At 37.0% G+C, this 13,461-nt stretch overlaps 1 protein-coding gene across 3 annotated transcripts; it reads right to left on the reverse strand.

Annotated features, from left to right (window-relative positions):
• Positions 1-267: 267 nt before the first annotated feature.
• Positions 268-7,285, reverse strand: CCDC107 (coiled-coil domain containing 107). Of its 3 annotated transcripts, none has more exons than XM_081331039.1 (6): positions 7,035-7,285; positions 5,933-6,132; positions 5,057-5,123; positions 2,483-2,573; positions 1,415-1,524; positions 268-664 (listed from the first exon to the last, which is right to left on the reverse strand). In XM_081331039.1, exons 1-6 carry the CDS (start codon positions 7,186-7,188, stop codon positions 390-392), a joined length of 897 nt encoding a protein of 298 aa, XP_081187165.1. In that variant the 5' UTR covers positions 7,189-7,285; the 3' UTR covers positions 268-389. The 3 variants fall into 3 exon arrangements, with proteins under 3 accessions (XP_081187165.1, XP_081187164.1, XP_081187166.1); XM_081331038.1 differs by having other exon boundaries at positions 5,933-6,138; positions 7,035-7,270; XM_081331040.1 differs by having other exon boundaries at positions 5,933-6,138; positions 7,165-7,265.
• Between the last annotated feature and the right edge of the window lie 6,176 nt (positions 7,286-13,461).

Raw genomic sequence — 13,461 nt, forward strand, 5'->3', positions numbered from 1 at the left:
CAAAAAAAAAGAGAATATCAGAATTTAATTTAATTTTAATTCCATTTATATCCCGCCCTTCTCCGAAGACTCAGGGCGGCTTACAAGCTTCAGAACAATACTAAAGTTTCACTGAAACGCAAAGTAACTAAAGCATCTAATAGATTTCATATTTGTTGCAGATAATTTCTGCAGAGCCATATGACATAAACTTACAATATCATTCGTAGCCCTGCCCACACTTTTAACAACTTTAAAAATGAATCTGTGTGATTATGATACTGGGTAGAATTTTCAGTGCAGTATATGCAGAGATTATTTTATTCAGAATAAATAAAAAATGTTCATAAATATATCATTTTAAAACATACAGCAGTAATGGTGAATGTCCAATATTCATTACAATTCATTCATTCGTTCCTAAGACGTCTTCTTAACCCAATATTTAATTCTGTTACATCTTGATTGGTTATTTCCGTCTTTTTTGGTTCTTCCATGGTACTAAGTAAGTATTCATGATCAAAATGCTGATACTTTTTTATACCATAAGACTCTTCCATATCTTCAAATGTAGTATCATGCTCACATTTTTTATACATATCCTCATCTATTTTGGCTTCCGGATGTTTGCTGAATGACTGTATTAGATCTTCAAGTTTCTCTTGGCATGTATGGTGGCTAATATCTTAATACACACAAGAGGAAATTAGAACACAACATTACAATTAGGTTGTTTTTGCAATTAAACCAATTTACTACCAGAAAATTAGAAACTTTTGTTTTCCTTACAATAGAGCAGACATGTCAAACACAAGGCCCGGGGGCCAGATCCAGCCCGCAAAGTGGTTTCATGCGGCCCACGAAGCCATCCTGGAAACAGTGAGGGAACGGCCCCCACTGCCTTGGCCCTGGCCCAGAGACCCTTTTTCTGCCAGAGACTCTCAGATCTGTCCCACTCCTGCCCAGGCCCCCATAGGCCCCCTTGATGCGAACGATGTAGAGCTGGCCATGCCCACCCAGTAGGCCATACCCACCCTGGCCATACCCACTCGGCCCCTTGAGGGCAACCACAATGCTGATGCTGCCCTCAATGAAATTGAGTTTGACACCCCTGCAATAGAGAGTGCATTGCATTAGTTTGATAGATCACCAATTATGTTATCTATTAAATCATAAAGCAAGTTGTTGCAGTTGCTCAAAAAGCAAGTTAATAGGCAGTTAATAGGTCATATATAATATGGTAGTTAGTTAGCAAGAAACAATAAAAGCTCTAGCCTTGCCTGGAACTTTAAAAATAGATAAAATGGAACAAGCCAATTCATATGCACAAAAGAATATGCAGATTATTGCAACACTTGAGGAAAACCTGCTTAAAAATAATGATCAAGATATCTAGTGGTGATTTATTAGACTGCGTAAAATCCTCCAAAAGTACCTTGTGGTTTCATGGCCGATTTGTCTAATCCACTTTCTTTCATCAGCTTTCTAATGGACTCAAGTTGTTCCATAATTTCATCTTTCTGCTCAGAAGCCAAAGTATTAATACTGAAAAGCCAAAAAGCTGTATCAGATTTAATCATGACAGAAAATAATTACAAATTCATTAAAATAATATTGAATTATTTTGCATTATTGCTAAATTTAGATCAACCACATTAACTATATTTTACTTAAATGAAACTAAAATTCAAATTAAGATTACATTGCTCATTTCTAATCAGCCCCACACGATATTAGGTGAAAACCAGACTAATATAAAATTCATTAAATTTCTATTCATGTCTTAAAGCTATTCCAGGATCTTTTACATACAGTACTAAAACACAGATTAATACTCTATCCAAACCAGCTTATAATCTTAAAATCTAATTACTTTTTAAATGGTATTGTTGAATAATATCAGTATACTCTTTTAAAAGTACTGGAAATTCCTTCAATTTGTCAGCCACTACATGATTTTAATTATATTAGAAAGCCATTGCTGCAAAAGTTCTAAAATTATTTTGATAATGCAGAAACAGAATCCAACTAGATTTACTTTAAAGTAGGCATAAGCAACTATAGGTATATTTACATTCTTGTACTTCAAGACACATGTATAGCAAAAGAAATAAAGTACACTTGATGTAGAAGTAACTTTATTATTTCATTTATTTAATAGCATAATTAATGCTATAAATTGTAAATTATCTCAGTAATATGATAGTAGTATAAATTTTTCAAAAATAAATACAAATTATGTGCTCAAAAGAAATGGTTAAAAAGCAGTGATGACACCTTTAAATTCTAATTATCGTTCCTTTTTACCTCTAAAAGGGGTAAAACTGTCTCAGTGAAATATCAGTTGTAATAAGCATTGCAAAAAAATAGGAGAAAATATGCCATCCATGATATATTGACATTCTGTTCTTATTTTAGGTTCACAAACATGCTCCCAGATCGCGTTCCCATATCTGAAGATAAACGTAACATTTAAATGAAATGCTGATTTAATCTGACTCACCAGCTTGAAAGTGGATCTAACTGAGTCAATAATGAATTTAACATTTCTTCTGTTTGTGCAAGATGTTTCTCCAATTCCAAAAGTTGATGCTCTAAAGTGAGAATATACACTTTTTAAAAGCTAACATAAATCAAATTTAAGATTAAACAAAAAAAAGTAAAGCAATAGGCAGAGGTGGAAGTATAATAGCTACAGTTCGATTCAGATTATAGGATCTGAAAAAAATATTTTTCTAATAAATAGGACACAAAGGAATTCCTACTGGGTTCTAAAACAGACTGTTTTATACCCTAGATGTTTTTCAAAAATGATTTTAAAAAGATCTGAACACGAACTGAAAATGAAGTACCTGTCATGGTTCCGACAGATGCAATTCTTCAAAGAACCTCGAGGCATTGTTTACCTTAAAGAGTCTTTAATCAAAAGAGCATAGCTTCCGCAGGTACATGGTCAAGCCGAAATCTGGATTCCCCTCCCCTAAGTGCACAGTATCAAAGCGCAGTTCCTCCCTCTAATTAATCGTCATAAATCACATTCTCCAATTAGTTTGAATTGTAAGCTTTCCTTCCTGTTAAACAACCAGCCAAATTCTTATCTTCTCTTATTTCAAAACAACCCTGACATTCTTTCTACTCCCCCCAGTATCAACTAATTTTAACTATAAAAGTAACACACAAGTTTTAAAGAAGCAAAGCTGCCTCTCCACATGTTGTCAAAGCAAGAACATCTGATGTTAGCAGCATTGACAGTACCATTTCTAACAAACAAAATTATCAATGAAGGAGAATATTTGTAGCTCAGGGTTGAAATGAGGGGTCCTTGGGTGTTCCTTGAGCTTGCTTGTTTTCTTGCAGACGTTTCATTACCCTAACTAGGTAACATTATCACTGCTAGTAAGGAATGCTGTTTGTTTCTCAGCACTAGCTAACATCATCAGTGCTAGTAAGGAGTGCTGTTTGTGCTCCTTACTGGCACAGATGATGTTACTTAATTAGAGTAATGAAACATCTGCAAGAAAACAAGCAAGCTCAGAGACCACCAAGGAATCCCTCAAACAAAATTACTACAAAACCACAATGCATTGAAGAGGAATTTAAACTGATTTTGTCCCAGTAAAATCAACCCAATGAATACCCCATTTAGATACAGTTTAATGTTGTATTTCTCTGAAGTTATATTTATTTATTTATTTATTTATTTTTATTACATTTATATCCCGCCCTTCTCCGAAGACTCAGGGCGGCTTACAAGCTTAGCAGTAGCCTTCATTCTATGTATATGCCTGCTTGTTAGGGCTTTCACACACACACCCCCAAGCGGCATTATTACAAAGTCAGCTTATTGCCCCCAACAATCTGGGTCCTCATTTTACCTACCTCGGAAGGATGGAAGGCTGAGTCAACCTTGAGCCTGGTGGGATGCGAACCTGCACTAATTGCAGGCAGCTGGTGTTACTTAAGGAGGCATTAGCCCACTGCTCCACCAAGGCTCATTTACATTGTCATGGTATATACAATGTGGCCTAATTAGCAGTCTGTTTATTGAATTTAAGATTATTTATATATCAATTCCAAACTTATTCTCTAATAGTACTTCTATATAAACAATGTACTTTTTTCAGTTGGAATAGAATGCTGATTAAACCATTTTGTATGCAGTTATGCAGTATACTGTTTCTCCAGTTAAAACAAAATATTGCTTAATAATTAAAATGAAATGTCATTGTTTAGCTGCCAAAAGAACTTTGCTAAATAGCTTATGTGTTTATGAAGTCAGATATGATTCCATATTGCCAAGGAAAAAATTTACTGCAATAGAACTTCCATTCCAGCAAGGAACTGAAATAGGAACCTCACAATAAGCATACCTGGGACGAAAAGAACTCAAGTATATATTTTTCTATAAATATTGGTGATCTTTCTCAGCCCAATAAGGAATATATAAAGAGTGCAAGTTACTTCTGCATAGTAAATGGATCATTTCATCTTGAATGTCTTTATTCACTTTGAACATTATGTCAGGGTCTAGGACATATTATTTATTAGGATTCTCCAGGTAGGTGAATCTCTTTTTCATATGAATTACTCATTAAAGCTTTAACTATGCCATTTTCTGAACTGAAAAATAAAGTCTCTTCTGTGTCTCCAAAAAGCTGTTGCACTCATCTGCTGCAATTAGGAACAACATGAGCTCCACCTTTTAAAACGAATGTCAATCATGAAAAAGAAAGTTAAAGAAATGCTATTCCACATAACTTTTTTTTTCTTTGACAGAATGTGAATGTATCAGCAAAGTACATTAAACTTTTGGCTGTTTTTCAATTTCAAGACATTATTCTCTTTGGATAAGAAGTTGTTCTCTGGATGAACAGAGAATTTTTACCACAGAATTGTACTTTCAAGACAAAGTTTTCCACTTGCCAATTAAACAATGAAGCAATAATAAAAACTGAAATGGGAAGCTGTGGTTAATGAACTCGTGTATAAATCTCAATTCTAAGTTAACATTTGATAATTTATACTAGGTCAATAAGGATTTAAAAACTATAAGCAAACATTGTAACCCAATTCTTACCTGTTTCTTTTGTTTTTTCTTCTGCATTTTTTTCTTTTTTTGATAAATTTTCTTCCTGTGATTTCATCTATAAAATCAGAAAACAATTTCTATAATAGCCTCAAATATGTAAGACTAATAAAAAGTAACAGTACTATATAAACAAAATATTTACATATTCCAAAATATTCCTACATTAACATGTTTTCTGTTTCGTTTCAGTACTTTAATAAAGTCAATAGCAGTCCAGAATATTCAGATAAGTAAATTATAATAAAATTATAATTTTATTATAAACTTTATAATACAATTATAAAGTAAATTATAAAAAATGCCACCTTTTTCAGGTCAAGACTTTACATGCTTTCAGTTGCATAATGCAAATTCCAGAAAGTTAGCAACACAAGGACAAAATGCAATTTAATTTAAAATATAGCAAATTTAATTACTTCTCATATTTTATTTTATTTATTTTAATCCCATTTATATCCCGCCCTTCTCCAAAGACTCAGGGCGGCTTACAATTTAAGCACAAACCAATGTGCTTAGCAATAGCCTTCATTCTATGTATATGCTTGCTTATTATTGCTCATTATTTTCCAATTTTGTCTCAAAAAGTATTTTGAAAGGTCTTAGGAGGGAGCTGTCACAAAAATCATGCAGAAAATACAAGCAGACCTGGAGATGCAAGTTGTGCACTCCCCCTGTATACTGGTACTTTTCATTAGATTATATGTGCCATGATATTTTAACTTTTACCTCAACATTTACTAAGATAAAAATGCTTGAATTTCTATGTGATACCATATATTGGGCAAAATAAGATATATTTATATAGGTGCTTATTACAAAATATTTCCACCTGGCAGTCCAGATTTGATTTTTTTTTATATTTACCTTTAAGAATTTGTATAAAGCAAACACACCCACACTAATAGCATATAGCGGCATTAGGGTTAATGCAAAGTCTTTGTGATTGTCTCTAGTCCGTTCAGTCTTCAACTCCTTCTCCATTGCATTTCTCATTTGCTGGATGCTTTGATATGTTTTACTTTTAGGAGTTTCAAAATTTGTTGGTGTATGCAGACTTTTCTCAGCTGCGCCTACAAAATAAACATTTTAATAATCCAGAACCAGTTAAATCCAAAGCCAGTTAATAAAAACTAATGCTGTAATCTGATATTTATGTGATGAAGTACACTATATGTATAGATAGTTCCTGTCAACAAACACATTAATAAGAATCCCTGTACTATTTTAGCTTTATTAATAGTTTGTGAGAAAAGGGATAGAAATGATTATAGAGAGAACATGGATGTTTTTCCTTGAGACAGTGAAAGTCACCAAAAGCCAATTGTTTTCCTTTCTAAGAAATAATCCAAAGCAACCTGATCAATATTGGTGTGTTCCAAATATGTTGAAGTACTAACCCCATTTTCCTTAGCTCATACTGGCCAAGCTGTCTAGAAACGGCATAATAACCCAACAAATAGGGACATTAGCCAAGAAAGGCTAATTCGACCTATAGTTGAACATGGTGTAAATGTTAAGGAACTTCTCTGTAAGGCACTTCAGGACTAGTTTCTTTTTAACATGTCCCCTTATTGCAGACGGAACCCTGACATCAAACCAAACAATTATGGAAAGAAGAGAGCTTTTTATTAGCAGAAGTGTTGTGACAATTTCATCAAGTTACAGTTTAAGATGAGGCTTTTTCATTTGCTTTGCTCTGTGGCGTCAATAACCAGTTCCCCTTTCGTTAACAAAATCTAATTCATTGGAAGAATAAGCCGTTATCTATCTATCTATCTATCTATCTATCTATCTATCTATCTATCTATCTATCTATCTATCTATCTCTTTCGAACGATCTAAAGCAAAGCTAACAGCTATTCAAGGAAAGCCCGTTAAGAAAAATTAGAGCCGCCTCCCTAGCATCTTTGCCGGCCACGAAGGGACAGAATGTGGAACAGGGAAGAAATGGGCGCCGGTACGATACCGTGTCGGGGCTGGTGAGGAGCTGGCCGGCCAGAGGAAGTTTTGGCACTCCGCGGAAACTTCCCTCCCCCAGTGAATATCCTGGGCATCACTACGAATAGGCAAAGCACCAGCACGACGGAGACGAACACCTGTTGCATCGAAGAAAACGTCATGGCGTCACGCAGGGACAAGACTGCCCGCCGAGAAGGGGCTGTCGACTTTACTATCGGTCACCTCAAATAAACAAATACTAGCTGGAAGGAAGCTGGAAAAGGGGAGCGGAAGAAAAACAAACCATAGATTTGCGAAGAAAGACCTTCATCTTCGGTTTATTTTTTGTAGCGCCCCCTAATGGGCTCCAGGCACTGCTGGCGTGGCGATAAGTGGAAGGAAATCCCTGGAAGCCACGCATTTCTAGCACAAAATCTTACTTTTGTTCACAAAAGAGCGAAAACCATTGCTTACAATTGTTTTAGGATATTATAAATATGTAGTTCTGCAACAAAGTTGACGAGAAAAAGGTAAACTGTTTTGGAATCAATTCAATTTCAGCACATTATCAATGCTGTAAATGCAGAAAGAGGCTAATAGTGGGGCACATAAATTCTAATATCATACATAGTGCATATGGATAGATAGATAGATTAGATAGATGATAGATAGATAGATAGATAGATAGATAGATAGATAGATAGATAGATAATAGATAGATAGATAATAGATAGATAGATAGATGATAGATAGATAGATAGATAGATAGATAGATAGATAGATAGATAGATAGATAGATAGATAGATAGATAGATAGATAGATAGATAGATAGATAGATGATACTGAAAAATGCGGCTGATATAAAAAAAATTGAGTGTATGTCGATATTTAAAATATAACTTTGGCCAAAATGAGACACACATCTATGGAATAATACTACATACTGTGCAGATTTTGGGCAAATTTACATAGCCTTCACCCTGTGGGCTGTAAAGTGATAAAATACCCTTGTTTCTGGAGAGTATGGCCATGTGCCAGTGCACCTACAACTATCTTGCTTACCACGCAGGACAGGAGGGGGGGAGCTGCCCCACGCACCCCGCAACCGCTTAGCGTGCCAAAAGGCCCCCGCAGCCAGGCCTACCACGCCCTAACATCTGTCGCGCCTCGCCTGTTCGGTAGTGACTTCTCCCAGTTTCTCCTTCTTCCTTTGAACAGCCCTTCGCTCCCATTGCTGTTTTTTCAGTCCCGGAGTTTTGTCCGAAGCCTGTGCAGAGAGAGGGTCTTTGAAAACGAAGCACCGCAGCGATCGAGTAGGGTGGGGTGGGAACTCTTCCCTTCTCTTTTGGACCGGCTCCCAAATGGGCTGGAAGGAGCGGCCCAAGGACTCCAATCTGGCTTTACAGCAAGCAAGGGGATTGGAGGCATGTGAACGCACGCTAGTCTGGCGTCTCAAAAATGTTTTTTCCCCCTGCTGAATTTTCGCTGCCATAGTGTTTAACTTTCTTTAAAGTTTATTTGATGCAGAATGGGAAGAAAAGAAAGTTAAACAGTATAAGCAGCGAAAATCCAGGGAGGGGGCGGGAAATCCAGTTTTTTGAGACGCAAGACTAGCGTACAAAGCCAGATGGGAGTCCTCGGGCCGCTCCTTCCATTCCATTATAGAGCCGGTCCAAAAGCGAAGGGAATGGTTCCCACCCCACCTGATAGCTGAGGGACTTCGTTTCTAAAGACCCTCTGTACAGGCTCCGGACAAACTGAGATCCGGGACTGAAAAAACAGCAATGGGAGCGAATGGCTGTTCAAAGAAGGAGAAAGTGGGAGAAGCCCAAGGGAGATCTACCTCCGACAGCCTGCAAGCGGAGGCGGGGAGGGGGAAGGCAGGCGATCCGGACGAGCTGCATGGCAGCAGCAGGCGGGGGTGGGGGTGGAAGCCTTCCCCTGCCTGCCTCTGCTTGCTGCCGCCGTGCAGCACGTCTGGATCGCCTGCCTTCCCCGCCCCGCCTCCGCTTGCAGGGTGGCGGAGGTGGTCTCGGGCATGAAAAATGCTTTGGAGACCCTCCTCCATCACCCTGAAGAGCGTGAGAGCGGCAAGACCCAAAGGGCTAAAGAGAGGAATCGAGAGAGAAAACCTCAGTATCGGATTGAATTAAAACTTGGAAAAACCGGAGACGGGAAGGCCAGGAGTGGAGACTCAGATTTATCATAACCGGTTCGCCGAACTGAACAAAAAATAAGGTATCGGTTCGGTTGAACTGGTGCGAACCAGCTAAATCCCACCACTGCTTACCACTTACAGCCATTCACTTGAAGAGTTACCCCTCTGCTCCTTTTTTATTTTATCAAACTTTACTTTTAAAAATCTCTCCCCTCTCTCTTTCACATGTACACTCCTCAGTTGCCTGACTGCAGGAAAAATTGATGCAATAACCATTTCCCTTGCCCTGAGTCAATGCACAGCCTCTAAAAATTGGGGGAAAGCAAGCATGCATATTAATAGGGTTAGTTAGTGGACCATCAATCTATGGAACAAATTGGTATTTTGCATTGCATCCCCACTAGAACCAGTTTACTTTCTGTGTTGCCCTGTCTACTGGGCTTACCAGTCTTCATCTGTCTCTGTTGTCAGCCCTTCAAAGTAAAACAGGTCAGGAAACATACCAGAAGAAATACTAAAACATTTTTTTTCCTGCTAATGGATTGTGGCAGAAACGAACAGTTGACTAGGATGGACTACAACTTGGGACTTTTATCTTCAGAGTGTGGTCAAAAAAATCAAATTGATAGACACAATGGTGTGGTCAAAGCTCCAACTAATTTTAAGTGTGTTCCCTAAAAAAATGGACAGATCATACCATCACAGCTGCCATCTTGATATTTTTATTATACCCTGCTTGTGCCCCTGTAATTGAAAGAACCTTCAGTTATTCTCAAATACATTAGTTTTAAAGTAGTATTTCCCTCCTTAAGTTGATGTTACAGTGTACTACTATAGCTTCAAAATGTACAAACTTGATAAAGTTTCTCAGTTTATCTTCAAAATAATTCATGATGTGTTATGGAAGTGATTGGAGATGTTTTTTGGGGATGTTGGGAGACAAAGATGCCCTTTCTCCTTTGGTCTCTAATAAGCCTCCACCCTAACTATCTCTCTTTCATTGTGATGTCAACACAAACTTTTGGCATCACTGTACCCACTTGTGGCTACCTCTGTTTCATACTGATCATCTCCCCTCCCCTTATCCTTTTGACAGCTACGGTATTTGTCTCTAGAGCAAGAAGCCTTTACTATATTTCATTAAGGGAAAAGAGGAACATTCTTACAGTAGAATAGGCCAATGTATTCCCCTTTTTTCTCTAATTCTAAGTAGAAACATGCTATAGAGCAGGGCTTTTCAACCAGTGGTACATTGGCACCTGGCAGGTGGTACATGACCATCCTAGAAAAGTAGCGGGGGAGGGGAATGGCAGCACCGCACAAGCCTGAGTGAGAGACGGCTGGAGCTGCAGGGCTGTCAGGGCTCAGGGGAAGCGCCAGGATCAGCGCCAGGGTCCAGCTGGAGCTCGGCGCTGATCCTGGTGCTTTTGAGCCCAGAAGAAGCGCTGATCAGCTGGAATGTCTTGTGATTTAGATTCAGATGCTTGGCAACTGAATCATCTTTATGATGGTCACAGTGTCCCAGGGTCATGTGAAGTGACCAAAACCTGCTGCAACCACCCAGCAGACAGGGAATAAAAACCAAACACCCCACCCCACCCCTGCTGCCAATCCTCAACAGAAATGCTCACAATGAAAACCTTGGACAGGAGGAAGAGTGTCGCCAGGCTGGCAGGTGTCTCGCTCGGCTGTGGCTTGGGGGCACTTTTTCAGTGCCATTGTAACTTCAAACAGTCACCAAGCAAACTGTTGTTACTTCATCACTTTTTTTCTTTTTATTTCTTTCTCTCTTTTTTTGGTCATCAAGTTTTTGACACCTTGCTAGGCGACTGGTGGTACTTGAATGTTGCCATATCCTAAAAGTGGTACAATGGGTGAAAAGGTTGAAAAGCCCTGCTATAGAGCAGCATTTATTGATAAATCCCCTTTGAAAACTTATTTGAAAGGTTATTAAGATATAGTAATACTTCACAGATTTATAAAAAGCTTCAGTTAAGAAAGCTTCAGTTAAGAAAATTTATTTTGCTTTTCTCACTTTTATGTTAAATGCTAAAAACAGTTTAGACATGAAAAACTATGATACTATAATATTTCAGAAGATCATAAAATTAAATTGTAGATATGGTTGTCTGTTTAAGGAATTGATTTCTCAGTGCTTTTTTAATTACTTCCAAAAATATTAGAACATTCAGAATTTGGCGAGGAAAACATCTCACTTTACAGTTCTACAAGGCTGAAAATTTAATAGTGCAGTTAAGAGAGACAGATGACAAAATGTAATTAAAGCTGGGTCTTGCATGCTTTGCAGATATATAAAATATCCTTAGAAGTATACTGAATCCTGAAACTACATTATCTGGAAAAATGTGTGGATAGAATATGCCTCCAGACAAGCATTTTACAGTGATGGTACCATTGATAAACGTTATGAGGAAATAAAATTCTAAATTTAAGATTATTCAGGAGTTTACAAATGTATGTGGACATACTATTTAGATTATTTTATCATTTTTATCAAAGAATGAATAAATATAACCCAAACATAAATATGTGGTTTAAGACAGTATAGTTATGATAGCTATTACAATAATTCAGCAAAAATAGCTCTATATACAGTATTTTGAAATTAATCTTCTAGCACAAGAAAATCTGTATACATAACAGTTTAGAATAAATGAAATTATTGTAAAGGCACTCCATACATAGAATAAATCCAGGCTTAGCTGTTAATAGTTGTAATTTAATTTGGTTCAGCTTTCAAAAAATGTTTGGTGTGATTAATCAGAAGGTCTCCACTATTTTATTCTGGATTTATCTGTGCAAGTCTGGAGTGATGTCAGTGGAACATCTTTAGATGGAGTGGGCCTTGCTTTTCCTTGTTGCAGTGACTTAAAAATACTGAGGAGTATAAAACTAGGCTTTTATGGATATTTTGTCAGTTTCAATTTCTTCCTCCTGGGAAATAACAGAACTAGTATCAAGTCAATTTTAGTTCTCCAGCTGTACAAAATCTTAATTTCTTGCACAATGATGTGCAACTGTTGTTTCCTTCCTGCTTAGAACTACTCTGTCACTGTGACTTTCTATTTGTGTCTATTACCCTTTCAAAATTAGAATATATTTGGCACTGTTTAATTGAACACTTGTGTAGAAACATTTTTATGATTGGGGGCAATCTCATATGTTTCTTTATTTCACATTTTTCTGAAATTGTCAGATGCCCAGATGGGATGTGGGAGGAAGGCTAGACAAACCAGCCTACTGAAGTTGAGGCAGAATCTGCAAATAGCATAATTGCACAATGTTGTCAAAACCGTTCATTTATACTACAATGCTACAGTTAATGGGTGTTTTCCTACTATTTGGTAACCTGCTAAGGGAGATAGTAGCAAAGCTAGGGGAGAAAACCCATTTAGAATACTGTGGCTGGTGGCCCAAAGATCAAAACTACACAATTCTGCATAGAGTTGCAACAGAAGCAGGGAAAAGGGACTGATGTGGGCAATCCATTTTATGCTGACATTTTGTACTGACAGATTTTGCTTTGTCAATAATAGGGGAAAATATAGTAAGACAGAAAGAACTTTATTTCAATCATTGACCAATAAAAGTACAGTCAATAAAATGAACAACACAAAATGTTCATTTTAGGAGTAACACTGTAGTTATGTTTTCCCCAGCTCAAAATGGAAATATTTTGTTCCTTCAATTTCAACAACTGCAGACAGAATTCAAAAGGTCACAAAAGTTGTTCAGAGGCAATGGACTGGTAGTAGGATTGTGGATTGCTCACCCTTATTGAAACACCCTATAAAATAGAACAAAAGTATACTTGAGATATCTCCATTAACAACTGAAATAAAGTAGATGTAGAGATTTAAAACACCAGAAAGGTGCAAGGTAATTTATCTTTCAGTATCTTACAAAGTATTAATGCTTGCTTATTGAGGTTTCCATTTCTCTCAGGGCAAATAGATACCCATCAAAATATCACTGGATAAAACTGAGGAAAAGAAAATCCAAATCAGATATTGTTTCAGTCAGATTCTTCTGTACAGATTTATAGAGATACTTCGCTTATAGTGAAATTTTAGTTTTTTACAGAGTAGATGCTATTAGGTGTTATTTTCAGTCTTTAACTGGATGGAAAGAAGGCCTTTACTGCATTATGTGATTGAGGTTTTGTTTGAATTACAGTAATACATTTTGGAGAAGTAGCATTACTTTCACATGCCATTTTTATAATAATGTCAATATGCAGCTTCCTGTTTATCATTAGTTGAATTGCTGTTATTA

Source organism: Vipera berus (genome assembly GCF_964194415.1).
Source record: "Vipera berus genome assembly, chromosome: 6".
Classification (NCBI taxonomy): domain Eukaryota; kingdom Metazoa; phylum Chordata; class Lepidosauria; order Squamata; family Viperidae; genus Vipera; species Vipera berus.

Coding starts and splice junctions, on each gene's coding strand:
- CCDC107 (XM_081331038.1), bottom strand. CDS start 7,188: ATGACGTTTTCTTCGATGCAACAGGTGTTCGTCTCCGTCGTGCTGGTG. Junction 2,574..5,056: donor AGAAAAAACAAAAGAAACAG/GTAAGAATTGGG, acceptor TTCTCACTTTAG/AGCATCAACTTTTGGAATTG. Junction 1,525..2,482: donor TTAGATCCACTTTCAAGCTG/GTGAGTCAGATT, acceptor TTGGCTTTTCAG/TATTAATACTTTGGCTTCTG.